The 18814-nt window shown below is 35.1% G+C and overlaps 1 protein-coding gene across 19 annotated transcripts in view; it reads right to left on the reverse strand.

Moving 5' to 3' along the window:
• The window catches only part of arhgap44a (Rho GTPase activating protein 44a), a 153062-nt gene that overhangs the window by 64244 nt on the left and 70004 nt on the right, over positions 1–18814 (reverse strand). For all 19 annotated transcript variants that reach the window (XR_015481180.1, XR_015481178.1, XR_015481182.1 and 16 more), the window contains exons 5-12: positions 13608–13719; positions 10789–10865; positions 10581–10698; positions 8564–8632; positions 8389–8470; positions 6210–6337; positions 5539–5650; positions 483–564 (exon numbers count right to left, since the gene is read on the reverse strand). Coding sequence is in view for 16 of the 19 variants with exons in the window: in XM_087245106.1 (XP_087101232.1) it covers positions 483–564; positions 5539–5650; positions 6210–6337; positions 8389–8470; positions 8564–8632; positions 10581–10698; positions 10789–10865; positions 13608–13719 (780 nt within the window). In the remaining 3 variants the exon portion in view is untranslated. The remainder of the gene's footprint in view (positions 1–482; positions 565–5538; positions 5651–6209; positions 6338–8388; positions 8471–8563; positions 8633–10580; positions 10699–10788; positions 10866–13607; positions 13720–18814) is intronic.

The raw sequence follows: 18814 nt of genomic DNA on the forward strand, positions 1-18814 counted from the left end.
TTACATGTATTTTTTATTTTATTTTTATTTTTATTTGCTATGTGGGCTTATTGAAACTTAATTAGATTAAAAATTTAAGTATTATCTTCTGATATGATGTACCTTTAGAGAAAAAAATATGTCCATATATGTAGACATGTGGTCCAAATTGCCATAAACACTTTTTCCTGAATGTTTTTTTAATGCATTATTAACACATACATATTTTGTTAAACATGTTTTGACTATCAGAGAGAAAAAACTATTTTTTTTCCCTATTTTGGACAGTTAAAAATATTGCTTGGACATTTCATATGCTTCAAAACAGTTGCAGGATGACACTGTTTGTCTGTAACAAAATATAAAACCTTCAAAGTATTTTAAATAGCCACTTAAGAGCTAAAATGTGCCGCCCACTTATGTGGTCACTAAGCCCACCTAGGAATTAAATGGTGCAAACAATGCTTAATGATATGTGTGTTGGGGAGACCATCAGTACTTACTTTGAGGCTTGAATCCATTCATCATAGAGCTCAAATGTCATTAGAGGTTCAGGAAGCTCACGGAGATAAGACTTTAACGCCCCTGGTTGAAAAGAGTGAAAAACAGGGTTATAACATATTTTCTAAAGTCAAATTTAATCCATTTTTAAACACTTCTCCAGCTGTATCTTCAATTTTTTTTAAATACTTTTCAAAATTGGAAAATTACAGGTTTACACACATATACTGTATATCTTCATCAAATATCATCACAATATTAGATTACTGCCATTTACTCGTTTTTTAAATGTGATTTACTCACATCTTGATTATGAATCTTCCATCCTAAATTCATATTTATTTTAATTGTATGTGTTGTTTGCAAATCAGTATACTATCATCTCAAAAACATTGCAAGAATTAGACACTTCGTTTTGTTGTGAGGAATTAGAGAAACTTGTTCATGCTTTTATCACCAGCAGAGTGGATTACTGTAATGGACTCCTAACCAGCCTTTCCCAAAAGTCAGACAGTTACAGCTCATTCAGAACGCTGCTGCCAGGTCTCCTACACTGGCTCACAGTTACATTCAGAAAACATTTTATAGTATTACTATAGTATTAGACAGATATGCTCACTGAATACAAACCTAACAGATCACTCAAAACTTATGGATAAAAAAAATAGAGAATCCAAGAGTTTAGTCAAAGCAAGGTGAATCAACTTTCAGCTACTGCACCCCTCACTGCTGGAATCAGCTTCCAGAAATGATCAGATGTGCTCCAACATTAGGCACATTCACTTCCATACTGAAAACACATCTGTTTAGCTGTGTCTTTACTGAATGAGCATTGTGATACATCCGACAGATCACACTATTGTGTCTTTCTTTTATTTTTCATTCTTTTATAACCTGTTTTAACACATTTTAATTTGCCTTTAATCATTTTTATTCTTTTTTTATGTTCTTATACTTTCTATCTTTTATTCCAGTTTATGTAAAGCACTTTAAATTACCCCTGTGTATGAAATGTGCTATATAAATAAACTTGCCTTGCCTTCACTCATGATATTGTAACTCAATAAAGTTTGTCTTAGTCCACTGTTTAAAGGAGCCCTATTAGGTAAAAATTACTTTCAAAAAGAATTTTAAGACAGTTATGTGGCAACAATGTGTAAATGCAACCAGCTTTTAATAGTAAAATATATATAATTAATAATTAATATAACCACATTTTATAATACCGTCTGCAGAAACACTTTTATTGGCTATTGACATTCTCCCTTTGTATGTGTCATCAGAGGGAAGAACCCCACCCATTAATCTGAATCTGCCACTATGCTGATACATGGACATCTGTAGCTCTGACCATTTTAAATAGGGATATAGGAGCACAGTCATTTTAATTTAAAGTGTATATATAGTATGTATAGTGTGAATAATGCTACATCTTAATATCTCAAAAACTAAAGAGATGCTTATTGATTTTCGCCGCAACTCTATTTCTAATGCTACGACAACAACTATAAATGGTATTGTTGTTGAGACAATGAGTGAGTATAAATACCTGGGCACCATTTTGGATGATAAACTGAAGACAACAAAAATTTTATCGGTAAAAAGGCAAATCAAAGACTGTTTTACTTGAGAAAGTTGAAGGGATTTAATGTGGAAAGGCCTCTTCTTAGGACATTTTATTCTTCTTTGATTGAGTCTCATTAACTTTTGCAGTGAAATGCTGGTATGGTAATTTGAGGGTGACAAGTAAAAAAAAGACTTTCAAAAATTGTTCATCAATCTCAAGAGATCTTGGGCACAAATCTTAATAGAATTGGACACGTGTATGAGGTGAGAGTCATAAAAAAAGGCCATGTTCTTTTAGCAGATGAGAACCACCTACTTTATTTAAAGTTTTGCCTATACTTATTCTAGACGGGCAAGGTCCCCAAACAGATTTTTGTATTGACGTTTCTTTTTTTCTTTTTCCTTTCTCTCCATGATTATTTGTATTGTTTACTGTTATTTTATGTTGTTGATTGAGACTTGTGACTGTCAACTGTCAGCTATTGCTGTAAACCTTCAGGGACAATAAGGATATTCTAGTCTAATCTAATCAGCAGTGCAAAGATGGTCACACAAAATGTAATATACACTTCATGCCAATAACAAACCTTTTAATTAGACTTTAAGCTCAATAAACTAACAATTAGCTGCTTTTTAATAGTTAATAGTTGGGTTTTGGTACTGTTATGGATTTAAAACAGGATCAAGCTATATAAGTGCTATTAAACAGTTAATTTCTTAATAATAGACAGGTACAGGGGCGGACTTAAGCAATTCCAGGCATTGGGCCATTCTCTTTCTCTATAGATTTTTTTTTTCTCTTTAGGTATAGTATAGTCTAATCGTAATGTATATTTTTATCTGGTTTATTATATTTTCTATTTACAGGAACCTTTATCTTCTTAATGTAAAGTTAAATGCAATAAATTCACAAATAAAAAAAGTTCACAAACTACATACAGGTAATTTGGTGATTGGATTTTAATATTTATAATAATAATAAACATTTAAACAAATTTAATTCACAATCAATCAAACAAATTTTGTTACAATTTGTCAAATGAATTAAATAATATCGTTGGTGTATGTTGGTGAATCGGCGGCTGTTACTGTCACTGGGTCTCTCTTTTAACAAGCTCACAGCGCTTATTGTCCAACAGGTGTTTTGGACAGAAAGCAGGAGGCTGAGGAAGCTGCATTTCATTGTTTGTGGTATGTTCCACTGTTCTTGGGGGACCGCGATTTTGAAAAAGTAATAATGTTAAAATTAGGGGTGTCAAAATTAATTGTTTTTTTGGTGCATCGCGATGCAAATGCGGACAATTCACAATCGGTTCAGTAATAATCATAACCAGTTATGACATCATTTATCTAATTTGTGCTATGTTACTGTAACTGCCGTATTTACAATTTCACTGTGCACCATGCACAATTTCACTGCGCATGTGTTTGCTGGACAGTCTTTCACTGACACCTACAGCAGAAGCTCCTACTTCACTGCAACTGAGAGAATGAAAACTGCATTTCTCCCTCTCTCTCTCTCATTATGGCCCATTTAACCTGCTGGCATGACTTTTCCTCTCCTCTCGACTGATACAGTAATACTTTGGGATAGAGGTCTGCATTCCCGCAGCTATACCACGGGAGATACGGGACTTGACCAAATTTCTTGTAGCGCGGGATTAAATTTCCGAATAAAGCATGGGAGCGGTCAGTAACTCGGGTCTAATTTGAACAGGAGTGGGTGCTCCCGAGTGAACAAGCACGAGTGTTTGTGTGTGTGTGTGTGTTTGTGTGTGTGTGTGTGTCTGTGTGTGTGTGTGTGTGTGTGTGTGTGTGTGTGTGTGTGTGTGTGTGTTTGTGTGTGTGCGTGTGTGTGCGTGTGTGTGTTTGAGAAAGAGCGTGTTGCTGTGTGTTGCTTGTTTGGTGCTGTCTATTTGTTTGTGCATGTATGTTTGTGACTGAGAGACAGCGTGATGCTGTTTGTCTATCAATGTTGCCAACTATTTCCAATGAAAAGTAGCTAAAGCCTGTCCAAAAGTAGCTAAATATTTCCAGATGGCGTCACACGCTTATTTGCATATCAGTTACATCATTACTTAGTATCTAACAAGCGTAAGCCCACCACGTCTCTACTATCTGAGGAGCCGTCTATTATATTATATTAAAACATTACATCCAGATGCACAATAAACAGGTTAGTATTAGCATGTTACTTTGCGTGATGACGTCTTTGCGTAATCGCAACTCAAAACTACATCTTTATGTAGTATACAAAATGATTATTGTTTTCTCAAATTGACTGGGCATCACAGCAAAATCATTATTTGAAATATGTCCATTAAGATTTGTATAAAAAATAGAGTTGACTATTTGTAAAAGTAATACAAAAACTTTTTGATAAGAATTTTTATTTTTAAATAAAACACTGATAATGAACAGCTTGTGTACTTACTCTTTTTATCTTCTGACAACAATTAGCCCTATTGGAATTTATTGCTACCTTAATTGTCAACGATTATACATGTTGACGAATATCAATAAGTAAACAGTCTGAGCTAGCAATTTACTCTACCGAGTGAAGCAAGCAAGTCACTGCTATTTTGAGTCACTTTTTAAAAGTAGCCAAATTAATGTTAAAAATTGCAAAATTTGTTGCTAGGTGCTTTTTGAAAAAGTTGTTGAAGTAGTTGCTAGGGTAGTACGAAGTTGCTAGGGTAGTACGAAAAGTTGTTGAATCTAGCAACAAAACTGCTAAGTTGGCAACACTGTTGTCTATGTGTGTTTATACAGACACAATTTTATAGTCCCACCCCCTAAATATTAAACTGAGTATGGAAATCATCGTCAATGCACTGTGATGCACCGAGATATCGAATTGAACCGAATCAATGGCATGATAATCGTAACCGAACCATAAGACCAGTGTAGGTTTACACCTCTAGTTAAAATCTTACCAGTTATAGACAGGTTTTAGAGAATGCATAATAGAGCTATACGATTAATATAGGTTTCTAGACATTGGTCAGAACCCCTAATTCCCCAGGGCCCTAAGTGGCTGCTTACCTTCCTTATTGGTTAAGTTCGCCCCTGGACAGGTAACAAGCCAGTGGTAAATAGTGTGAATTGTTACTTAAACTAAAGAGTTACTGTAAAGACTATGTTTACCATGCCAAAAAAAATCCTATTTGAGTCTTTAATCTATTGAAAGAGGGAAGCACAACATATGTGATGGGACGCCAGTAGAGGTGTGCTATTCTCTGCATGAAATACTAAAGGGAAGCCTGACAAATGAGCTGTCAAAAGCCACAACCAGCATGCAGCGCCTGTCAGCTACGGCCCCCGTACCTGCAGCTACTAGGTCACGCTTCAGGCCTGCTGTAATGAGATCAAATTAACCTGGGACAGAATTGAAAATGAACTGCCGTGGGCTCTGAGCATTTGTAGCTGCGATCCGCTAAAAGGACATCGAGAGTAGATGAAAAACACTTTTTTAGAGAAAAAGATGCTCACCGGCGATGGCGTGCGGGTCGGCTGAGTATTCTTGCACATCCATAACGCCACAGTCCAGCGACGCTTTCAGCTTCTTCAGTTTGGAGGCAGAGGGAGCCACTCGAAATAAACCCTGCAGTGACAGAAAGAGGGAAGTTATCACTTTACAGTATTGTTTCTATTTTAAATGACTATCGGGAGTCTTAGTCCAACAAGGCAGCTAATTAAAACAAACAAAGTGATTGTTTAGTATATTGAGTTTGTCTGAAGTATAATTGACACATAGAGTTTTTAGTACTTTTGTAGTACTAGTATTATTAACTTGTAAATTTGTATATGCCTTTAATGACACTCTGAATTTACATTATATATATATATATATATAATATATATATATATATATATATATATATATATATATATATATATATATATATATATATATATATATATATATATATATATATATATATATATATATATAAGCTGTTTTTAAATTTTAAAATACCATTTTAAGGTTAAAATTATTAGCCCCTTTTTAAATTTTTTATAATCAGTATGATGTCAACAAACAGAAACTGTGACATGCTGTTAGTTACCACAGGCCACAATTTTGACTCATCCCACAGCAACAAACTGCATTTCAAGGTATAAATAAAGCAGGCTGAGTTATTTTCCCATCAGTCTCGCACCTCTTCCTGCATGCCACATTCGAGCAGCATGGTGACGCAAGCCTCGATAGGAAAGGCAATCTCCCTGCCGCTGATGGCTAGATGTTCCTCTAAGGCCTTCCCATACGATGGCTTCTCTATCCAGGCCTCTGAAACACATCAAGGTGGATGGTAAAATCCTAAACTCAGGGTGCATTTCAATCAGCTCCATAGCTCCCAAGGTCATTGATCAATAGGTCGTGTGCATGAATTCAGGCACTGGTAAGGACAATGATGAAGTTGGTTCACTAAACATTTGAGTGTGAAGTTTCTAACTGTACGTCAACAAAACATTGAGGCAACATCATATGATTTAAAAGCTGGCTGTGTTAATGGGCTACAGTCAAGCCTGAAATTATTCATACCCCTGGCAAATTCTGACAAATTCTGATTCTGAAAGTTTTTGCTCAAATGTAAACAAATGCGGGCGAAGCAGTGTCGCAGTAGGTAGTGCTGTCGCCTCACAGCAAAAAGGTGGCTGTGTTGCTGGTTCGAGCCGCGGATCAGTTGGCGTTTCTGAGTGGAGTTTGCATGTTCTCCCTGCCTTCGCGTGGGTTTCCTCCGGGTGCTCCGGTTTTCCCCACAGTCCAAAGACATGTGGTACAGGTGAATTGAGTTGGCAAAATTGTCCGTAGTGTATGAGTGTGTGTGTGAATGTGTGTGTGGATGTTTCCCAGAGATGCAATGGCATCCGCTGCATAAAAACTTGCTGGATAAGTTGGTGGTTCATTCTGCTGTGGCGACCCTGGATTAATTAAGGGACTAAGCTGACAAGAAAATGAATGAATGAATGTAAATAAATGTTGAAAAAAAAAAATAATAAAAAAAAATATATATACACAGTATATATTTTTCCACAATGATGCCTATCTTGTACATTGTCTTATTGTCTTTTGGAGGAAGCTTGTGTCACTTCTAAAAAAAAGTTACTTGAAAGCCCTTGTCAGATCACAAGATTTTGTAATGATTTCAGCACAATTTCCTTGATGTCCGGTCTCGTGGGGAGTCTTAAACAACAGATTTGCATTGTGACACAAAACTCAATTGTTTCTTCTCGTGTAATGTGCGTAACTATGTGTTCAGAGCAACCGATACCATGTCTGCGATGCCTCATGACACCCTCACAGAAAGTCTAGCATGTTAAATTGTTTTCCCTTTTTCGATCTTCACAATGACTTCCGTCATGTGGGTGACACTGGACAATAGGAGCACAAAATGTATTAGTTATATCTGCAGGTACTGCCATTAATATATCAGTCAGGTCAAAAAATAGGCTACACAGACTTATAGGCGGGTCTTGGGTGCAAACTTTAATTTCTCTAAAATATTAAAGGGTTTTAAGGTATGTTATTTGACAGACTACACATATGCAGACACCTCCATTCTCACAACGAGTTTCTGAGTTCACTCAGCCTTCCAAAGTAGTTTGTAAAAATGAAAAGTTTAACATAAGTTTCTCTGAAACTGTGTACAGTTGAAGTCAGAATTATTAGCCTCCCTGAATTGTTTACCCCTGATTTATTTTTCCCCCAATTTCTGTTTAAAGCAGAGAAGACTTTTTCAACACATTTTTACATAACATAATAGTTTTAACAACTCATTTCTAATAACTGAATTATTTTATCTTTGCCATGATGACAATAAATTATATTTGACTAGATATTTTTCAAGACTTCTATGCAGCTTAAAGTGCCATTAAAGCCTTAACTATAGGTTAATTAGGTTAGCTAGACAGGTTAGGGTAATTATTGAAGTTACAAAGTTGTTGAATAACGATGGTCTGTTCTATAGACTATTAAAAATATGTATTATTAGAAATACTGTGAAAATTTCTTTGGTCTGTTAAACATCATTTGGGAAATATTTAAAAAGAGAAAAAAATTCGAAGGGAGCTAACAATTTTGACTTCAACTGCATATGTTACTCACTGTGAAAAAGAAGTCAACATAATTAGCTATTTGGTAGTAACTTGTATTGAAGCTAACAATTTATTTGTATTATTTTGTTAAAGTGTAGTCGTTTGAGTTCAGATTAGCTTCCGTAACACTGGTTAAATGCTTCAAACGCAAGTTTACTGACAAACCCACACACAAACTTGAAAGCCAACACTTAACCAAACTTGTTCGCTTAAATATTAAAGAGTATAAGTGGAGAGTCTTACCCTGGTGAGCTTTGATCTGCGGCAGGACACTCTGCAGGATCTCCAGAGACTTCCTGTGGTACTCGGCCTGAACCTCAATGAGCTACAGCAAGACACACACACGCATGCTGTAAGTGTTCCCAAGGCATTTCAGTCCAAACAGCACACTTCACTTTTGATATTCATAGGTGCTTACCGTTTGAAAGTAGTTTGCATAGTCTATTTCTTTGGCCACAAAGTTGTACATGTCCGCTGATAACTGGTCCTACAGAAAAGGGAGAAAAGGGTGCGCCATGAATATTTAGATATTCTCATTTATTATATAAAAATGGAAGACTCTATTTGAGATGAAGACTACTTAAATACTTATTTATCTTTGAATAAATCAGACCAAAATTAAAGTTGTGTGGAGTTTTAAGGATGTGAAATGTGTTACCAAAAAAATAATAATAATTACTTCAGCTGGTAAAATCTAAGTCGTCACCTTGGAATTATAAAGTTCCAACTGCATTCTGAATGATTTTGTGATATTGAGCTTCAAAGTTTTTGCGTTCTCTAGCAAACAATATGTGTGCAACATTTGTTTTTGTATTTGATTATTGATGTCTTTGTGAGCAGAAGTTGAACCATAGAATTGTTTTTAGCTTATAAACCTTCATAATTTTGGCATGTGCAAGCATGTTATTACGTTACTTTTAATAATGGATTAAACATTTGTTAACATCAGTAAATAATATTATTTCATCACAGATTGTGCCTCACTTAATTTTATTTTATTGTTAATTATTTTAATTTTTTTTAACTTGGCTTGATTGCTCGAATTAATAAACTTTTTAAGCAAAGTTCTTAAACATTACAGCAGCCCAAAAGAAAATTAAGAGGTTCAGGGCTTTGAGCCCAACTAAAGCAAACACTTTTCTCCATGATGGACCATTATCTCACTATCTCCATGATAACCCATTATCCTTAGCTGTTTCTTGAGCACTCAGTAATGTGGACACATGAAAGTGTTCATTTAAAACTGAGAATTTTGCTCTGGGATTTAAAAGGGTTAAAGGTTTGAGCTGTAAATAAATAGTGTAAAAATGTATTTTAAAGGGTCACGAAACACCAAAACACATTTTTAAAGCTGTTGACAGACAAATTTGTGTCCCATGCAGCTAAAAACACTATTAGGACACATATATTTCACTAAAAAGTGAAAATTGGTTGTTTTTGCGTTGCTTCAATTAAATTCGTACTTCTGGGTTGAAACAAATTTTTAAAGCTGCGTCACGGCCAAGAGATCTTAGCGTGTATTACAGCGTGTAGACTGGACATCTGTACCTGAGAGTACCTTATTAAGTCTCTTATTAATGCATGCGTAAGACTAGGTTCATTAATGTTACAGTGTTTAGACTGCAGAGAGACGCCACGTTGTGTTGCCAAAACAATTGTGCAGTGCTGCTCTCATAATTTGCTACAGTAAAGGTTTTGTTTTAATTTTCTCTCTATGAGAGCGCAGCTAGACTCACGTGTGCAGTACAGTGCACGTGACGCACGACAACAATATGTGTCTAAGGAACATTGTTTACCTGAGAGCTTTTCTCATCTGTAAATGGTGAGATCCGGATTTGTTGCTCATCTCCTCTTAATAAACATGCAGCTCTAGTAGATTTTAATATGAATTTTAGCAAACAAACACATTTGATGTGTTTATTCCTTTAGTAAGATGTCCATGGTAATGTTTATATTCACTGTTTCATTTAGGGAAACTCCTGAGGTAAATAAGTTTTATCTCTGAACTTTAATAATAAATCTATATAAAATTCTGCGCTTCCCACCTCAAGTCGCAATGACTTCTGGGACTTCTCAAGCAATATCAGTGCTCAAGTCTGCATCAGTGCATCCTCCATATCAAAAACACATCCGGGAAGTTTCACGTGTCCTCTGTTCTTGCAGTCTTGAGTATTGGAACTGAATTTTGGCAGTTGATGATGACGTTACACGAGAACACGTGGAAGCAAGACCGCTAAAGAACGCATATTGAGAAACAACCTTGTTGTCATTGGTGACAACTGTGTGTGCAGATATAATTGTTTTCATTTTTGTTGTTGTTGTTTTTTTTTTGTTTGTTTGTTTTTTTTTACAACAAAATTTAAGACTTTCTGTTCACAGTATTCACATACAATTGTACATGAAAAAAGTAGAACAAGAGCAAAAGAAGTCCTCACCCTGCAGATCTCCATCCGATTGGCCGTCTCCTCCATTTCCTCCCTCAGGGAATCAGACTTGGCTCCACCCTGCTGCACGTTACTAGGGTGACCTGAAGACTTGGATGATTGTTGCCACCTATAGGCCAGGAGAACAAATGACACCATCAAAGCACAATGCGAGCAATACGGAAGAATTAAGATCAGACTAAATACTTATAGACCGTACCGTGTCCTTGCAGAATCCATGTCTAGAACAAGTTTGGCTAAATGTTTTCGCTGTTTCTGAATGTTCGGAATTTCCACCTAAACAGCAAACCATGGTCATATGAGAAGAAATAAGTGATATAATCTTCCCTTCAAGGACTTTTTTTTAAGTTTAAATGAAGTTATTTATAAGAACACTCCACCTTATTTTAAAAAAGGTCTATTTTACAAGTCTCCTAGGAGATAGAATGATAATGAGTGATGGCAGTTATTAGATATGAGCATGTTTAGGAGGCAATGATGGTGAACAAATGGCAATGGACAACTCTGGCCAGCATATACTGGAATCTCCACAATGCTCTTTTATTGTACATCCTGGGCTTTTTGTATGACCACAGAGAATCAGGATCCTAGTTTAATAACTCACCTGAAGCAATATGTTTTTTAGGGGCTTTCACACAAGTCTAAATTATTAACTGTGGTAAAGATAACAGTGTTGTGACCTTTGGCCTTTGTCTGTGTCATTGTATTCTTTTATGAGCCTTGATATAATGCACTACAAGTTGCCATACAGGTGATTTAGTCCTTTTTACTCTCTTTCAATTGCATTTGTATTGTATGTCTAAATTCCATCTCCATTATCATGAACTTTTTGACATTGGTTACTTGGATGGATCTGAAATTCATATCCAATTCTTACATTTTAATATACAATTACTCATCCCCTAATGATGGTTGGGTTTAGGGGAGGGGTTTTGGGTGACATCCTTTTAAAATGTTTTACAAACAAATGGTTTTGTAATAATTAACTGTTTATGAATTTTAACAAATTTAAAAAAAAAAAAGTAAAATAGGTACAGTTGAAGTCAGAATTATTAGCACCCCTGAATTATTAGCCAACTGTTTATTTTTTTCCCCTAATTTCAGTTTAACAGAGACGATTTTCTCAACACATTTCAAAACATAATAGTTTTAATAACTTATTTCCAATGACTGATTTATTTTTTCTTTGCCATAATGACAGTAAATTATATTTTACTAAAAAAAATTTAAAACACTTCTATACAGCTTAAAGTGACATTTAAAGGCTGAACTAGGTTAATTAGGTTAATTAGGCAGGTTAGGGTAATTAGGCAAGTCATTGTATAGGATGGTTTGTTCTGTAGACTAGCGAAAAATATATAGCTTAAAGGGGCTAATAAATTTTGACCTTAAATTGGCTTTTAAAAATGCTTTTATTCCAACCAAAATAAAACAAATAAGACTTTCTACAGAAGAAAAAATATAATCAGACATACTGTGAAAATTTCCTTGCTCTGTTAAACATCATTTGGGAAATATTTTAAAAAGAGAAGAAAACTCAAAGAGGCGCTAATAATTATGGCTTCAACTGTATGTTTTCTTGTGAAATCAGGCTGGGTTTAATCACAGTATTCTCTAGGGATGATAAAAAGAAAAAAAAAAACAATAGTAATACCAGCATTTCCCGCATGCATTTTGAGTGCTATGGTTGGATTGGTCTTTGTGTTCACATGCGCAACAGGAATGACTTTAATTGGCTACAATGCTCCTGTCGGGTACTGCCACTCTGGTCTTGTAAATTCTTGTTTTGGTGGCAGAGTACGGACACTAGTTCTTTCTTGTCCCGTGTGTTTTGCTTGGCTCGAGTTTTCTCGTGTCGAGCACTTGTTTTCTGTCATTGTGTCTCTGTATGGGCTTTGTCAGGAGCGCGCTCAGACCATGCGCACTCCCGCTTGATGTGGACATGCGAGGTCTGTGCGCGCTTGGGATGCACGCTCTTGTACTCATGTTTGTGTTTTGTTCTGTCAGCATTGCGCGGTTTCATTCTCAAAGTCTCAGTCTGATTGGTTTTGGTTGACACTGAGATGAAACATGCGCATTGCATATGTGTGAGTGCACATCTATCGTGAGTTCATGTCTTGCGTCTGTTTGTGTTGTTTAAATATGTGTCTCTGCGTTTACATTGTGGCCGTGTGCTTCACTATTGTGCTTTTTTGTTGTCATATGAACACGTGGTTAATGAGTTCTCTCATTGGGTGCGTGTTCTAGTCTTGTTTTACGTGAGCACATGGCTTGTGTTGTTTTTGTGTCATTTGTGTCATGTCTATTGTCTAGTCCCATCCTCCTTGTTAACCCATTATTAGTTCATCATGTTCACTTGTTTGTTTGTTAATTATTTCTGCTTTTATTCTCCTCATGTCTGCTGTCCTGTGCCTGTTTGTCATCGTTTGTAGCCTTGTCCTGTCTGTCCAGCCCTGATCCCTGCCATCCTGCCAAGTAAAGTTTTGTTAATGTTTTCCCCATCGTGGTCTTTTATTTTGCTGTTTTATTTATTTTTATTATATATAAATACAATCTTTCCCTGCACTTGGGTCCTCATTCCTTTTTCCTTACACGAATGGTGACAAATCCTCTCTTCAAACTCTCCACCAAGTGCTTACACAGATGTATGGACAACATTCAGTGTTTAAAAGTTGCATTTATCTAATTGATCAGTGGATCGCTGATATCTATTCATGGATGTAATCGTTTAGAAGTGACATTTAAATGCTCTAGTGTCTGTGTATATGTGTAAGAACATGGTGAAGAGCATCAAGTGATGATCATTGTAGCCAATCACATTCATATCTGTTGAGTGTGTGAGCACAATGGCCAGTGTTGGGTAATCCACTCATCATCAATCAAATGTTTGTGAGAAATGAATGTTTTTTTTTTTTTTTTTTTACATTTTAGTACTTATTGGTAACAAAGTTGATACATTTGACAACTTTCGTACAGCTGAAATGATAGAATAACACTGACAGGGAAATAAACGCTCACCTCAGCCAGCACATAAAGAGGCTCCACGACATCTCTTTCAATCTGAAGCTCAAAGACGAGCAGCTCTTGGGCCAACTTCTCCTCTGTATCTCCACAGAGCTTCAGCATCTTGCTGCAGAAAGAGTCAAAACAGACCCTGAAACTAATTTGACCTTGACGTATTCAAAGCTGCATCCTAGTATCTTATTGTGAATCTCAGAAAATCCCTTATATGTGAGCAGAAAATGCCACTCATAGCAAAATAAACAAAGTCATAAGTAGTGTTTTTTACAACATTACAAAGCCATAAGCATAAAATTTATAATAAAAAGAGTTTTGCTTTTTGATCTAACTTATATTAGGGTGCTTTAACATCTGTAGTTTGCTGCATTTGGTCTGGACCAAACAGCCGCATTTCCACTGTAGGCTCAGTACGAGCCAGGGCTTTTATTGGGCAAGGCCAATCGCCCAGAAGGTTGAGTAGTAAGGCCCTAATTATGTTGCGTTTCCACTGTCGGGCTAGTAGCTCGCAAACCACACCCCTAAAACGCCCCCGAATCAAACGTCTCACAATCCGCCCACTTCAGCTGGAATCATGCAGATAAAGCAAACCATCGCATCATCACGAAACCATTGAAATGAAGACAACTGAAACAAACAAATGACTTGTTACTCTACAGCATTACGTTATGTCTACACACACAGACCTGTGTATTTCCATTCATTATATTTGTTCACTCACCGACCCACTGTTGGCATTGACTGTTGGGTCTCATCACTAACACCCATCCAAAATATAAAACCACAGAATTTCTCAGGTAATAACTCGATATGAAATGTATTTTATAACATACTCATTTTGATAGATGTCGTCAAACATTCAGCCCAAATGCTAAAGACCTAAAACATATTATTTTTTTCCCAAGGCTATATGACACTTAATAGGTAATTCCCCTCTAAAAGAGAATAATTTAAGTATTTTGCATATTATTCTGTGATCTTAAGTAAAGGACATTTTTTAAGTGTTTCAGCACATAACTAAATAAATAAAATATAGCATATGTGTCTTTAATCCACTAATAAAGCTCTACATGTACTTCAAATTTAATTTTTTTTTATATTTTACCACATCATTTAAAAACATAAAGACTTTTTGAGGACACAGAACACATATTGTATTTGCAGTTTTCCCCAATGTGTTTGTAAAGTGGCGCTGCCCAGGACAGAAAAAAAGGTAGTTTCTTCTTTCACTCACCTAAAAATATGCTCTTTTTTGCACGATTTGATTAATATCATTGTATCCAAATACTTTATAAATAATATTTCAAACCTTCCCCTGTGTTTTTTTTAGAAATTTTTTTTTTTTTCTCAGACAGGTCTTTGTAAAATGAATGTTTAAAATGTCTTAAAAACGGTTTCATTTATGTATTGTACACAGTTGAAGTCAGAATTAATAGCCCCCCTGAATTACTAGACCGCTTGTTTATTTTTTCCCCAATTTCTATTTAATGGAGAGCAGATTTCTTCAACATTTTTAAACATAATAGTTTTAATAACTCATTTCTGGTAATGGATTTATTTTATCTTTGCCATGATGACAGTAAATGAAATTTTACTGGATATTTTTCAAGACACTTCTATACAGCTTAAAGTGGCATTTAAAGGCTTAACTAGGGTAATTAGGGTAACTAGGCAAGTTAGGGTAATTAGGCAAGTTATTGTATAACTATGGTTTGTTCGGTAGACTATCGGGAAAAAAATAGCTTAAAAGGGCTAATAATTTTGTTCCTAAAATGGTGTTTAAAAAAATGTAAACAGCTTTTATTCTAGCCGAAATAAAACAAATAAGAAGAAAAAATATTATCAGACATACTGTGAAAATATCCTTGCTCTGTTAAACATAATTTGGAAAATATTTAAAAAAGAAGAAAAAAATTTGAAGGGGGCTAATAATTCTGACTACAACTGTACCTACATTTTTATAGCTTCTGTTTGTTTTATATTGGTTTATTTATTTAATGAGATTTTATTTTATATATATATATATATTCTTTAAATGATTTCAATATATATTAGGCTATTTTATTGAGATATGACCCTTTTGTTTTGAACCTACAGAAGTGGACATGTAATTTGTAAAATGTTATGTCTTTCTGTTGTATTCATATTTTGTATTATCTCCAAAATAAATTTAAAAAGAAAATTAAGGGAGAATAAGGGAGATAATTAGCAAAACGACCCCTAGCCTATAAATTGTTTTATGGAATAGTACACTGTTAAAAATTGTCCCGTTAAAAAACAGTAAAATACTGGCAGCTGCAGTTGCCAGCAATGTACTGTTATTTTACAGTATGTTGCTGAAAAAATACATGGACTACATTGATTTACACAATACTCAAGTGAACTCATTCTGCTCACTGAAAGCAACTGCCTCAACTTGGTCAACTGCTGAATGAGTTTATGAAGTAATGTGCTATATATGCTTAGAAGCATACTTATAATGATAACTTATTTTAGTTAATTAGAAAAGTTCGGTTTAACTCTAATGTCTTATTTTTTACAACAGCACTCATACATGTAAATCTGGAATCACCAGAGAGATTCTGACTGCATCAGCAACTAAACAGCCGCTATCTTTAAATAGAGAAACATGCAGAATAACATCAGCAGTTCATTGTTCATCTTTAACTCATACACTGGCTCTACTTTCCTCCACAACGGTGACAGACAGAAGAAATTAGCTTCAGGTTTTACAGTAAAATACTGTTTTTTCCTTGATTTAACAGTAATCTACTGGCAGCTGTGGTTGCCAGCAATCTACTGTTTTTTTACAGTCTACCTCTGTAGTTTAAATTAACAGTATATTACTGTTAAAATACATTTTTACGCTGTGTTTTTACTCTCACACCTTTAACCCTTTAAACCCCAGAGCATATACTTCAGTTTTTATTGAAGTGTCCACACTACTGAGTGTTCAATAAACATGTAGCAAAGCTGAAGTAAATTCATTAATTAACTGACTAATTAAATGATAATTGAGGATTAACAATGAACAAATGAAGAAATACTGAAGGGAAAAAACAAGAACAGAACATACAAAACTTTAGTCACAGCTTTATAATGAAATAACCTGAAGAACAACAAATGATTAAATCATTTAAAGGATCAGCGGATGATTAAACAACTCTTCACCACCAGCTACACTTATTACTTAGTACATGTATTTTTGTATAACATCTACTAAAGTTCTTCTTGAGAGAAAGGTTAACATTTTACGTCACCATCATGGAGAACAGATTTTGCTTTAATTGGGCTCTTAGCCCTGTCATTTTTAACATTTATATATCTTGGCTGCTGCAATTGTTAAGAACTTTGTTTAAAAGCTCTTCTGATGTGGCAAGCCAGCCAAAAACCTAAATAAGATCTGGTGATGTTCATGTTGCTATTGAATGGCAGAGTCTGTTCTCGTTTAGTATAATAAAATTTACAGCTCCTATTCAATGTTAAATCTATTGTTTTACATTATATGTCTATATATGGCAATGATTTCTGGAAGTTTTTAAGAATATCTTGGACAATAACACTGCTCTATGGTGTAAATCGCACTCAAAGAGACATCAATAATCAGCATATGAACCTCAATAATGGTGACAACTAACATAATTAACAGTTTAACAGGCAACTGAAAGTCTAAACATAAACAAAAGCAGAATCAAACACAAATAAAGAAAACTGTTAGACCATTATACAACATTTATTTATACCACAATGCATGCTGGGATATTTGTACCGTGCCACTCCCAGCATGCATTGCAGCATGAAACATTTGAGATGTTACCATTGTTGAGATACAAGGTCAGATTCATGAGGTCTGAGTGTGTATTTGTCATAACTGAACTGTTTTTGTATGTTATTTCTTAACTGTTAAGTAATTACGGAGGCATTTTTCCTGTTTCCACTTCTCATTAATTAAATTAATACCTGCAACTAAGCATAAAATCTATTGCATGAGGCCCTCCATCCAGATTTATACTAAAACATTTATCAGAACTAATTTCAGACAAATAGATTTCTCTATTTATTGACTTCCCAACTTTATTGCTATAGTACAAATGTTTTGTAAACTTTGGATTACAGCAGTTGGAAAGTTTAATTAAATGAGTTCAAGGGTGAAGAGCCAACTAAACCAGCCCCTCACTCCATTACGGTGACACAAAAAACACCTTAATTTCTGTTGGATCTCAATGTGAGTTGTATGGAAGTCAAATCAGTCAGTAATAAGTGTGTCTGCTGTTGTTTGTGGAGTTGTTTAATGATCCTCTGTGAGACTGAAGCTGTTTTATTTTATTTGATTTTATTTAATGCTGTAACTCAAGTCACTGTTTGTATTTCTTGTTTATTTTCTTCAGTAATTGTAATTATTAACAGCAGGTGTTCATCAGTGTCTGAATTCACTCATTAGTGTTCATTAAAACTGTCAGGTGAACTATATTAGTTAACTAGTGTATGAAATAGTGAACAAGGACACAAAGTGTGATTTCAAACACAGACTTCAGAACATCGAATCTGAACTCTGTTAGCTCACAGTTTTCTGCAGTTGGTTACTTTCTCGAAAACAAAAATGTTACCCAGAAAGCACTGTTTTTAACAGAATATTACTGTTTTAGTGAAAAAACATTATTTTACTGTAGAATCTGACCATTTTTTAACAGCAATTTTTTACAGTGTATATAGTTTGTATACATCACTTTAGACAAACTATATATTTCGAGAATGAAGTGTGGCCGTGGCTGGAAAACAATGTTTTGATGCATTGCAATAGGCAAATGTGCATCGCTTGTCACTTTAGGAGGCGTGAATTCATTTAGCTAAACTGTGACATAGTCATCTTTCAGAAATAACCAACAATCTATCAGGTAATGTTTCCCTTTCACTGGTTGCGTCCGAAACGGCCTACTACTCAGTAGGTACTGCATTTGAATTTAGACATACTACTCGGCCATTAGAAAAGTAAGTTCTATACAGTATGAATGTGAAAAGTATGAATGGAATTCAGACGTACTACATCTGCCATTTTGTCATGGTCACGTGACCTACCTGTGTCAGTTGCATCACTTCACTCGATTCTCTCGCGGGGTATTATGGGATAGCATAGCGTGCATTGGATGTGCACCTTAGAATCTTGCAGGAAATAGTAAGTCATCCAGGTATTTCTCGCATACTGATTT

The sequence above is a fragment of the Danio rerio genome, chromosome 3 (assembly GCF_052040795.2).
Source record: "Danio rerio strain M-AB ecotype USA chromosome 3, GRCz13ab, whole genome shotgun sequence".
NCBI classification, from domain to species: Eukaryota; Metazoa; Chordata; class Actinopteri; order Cypriniformes; family Danionidae; genus Danio; species Danio rerio.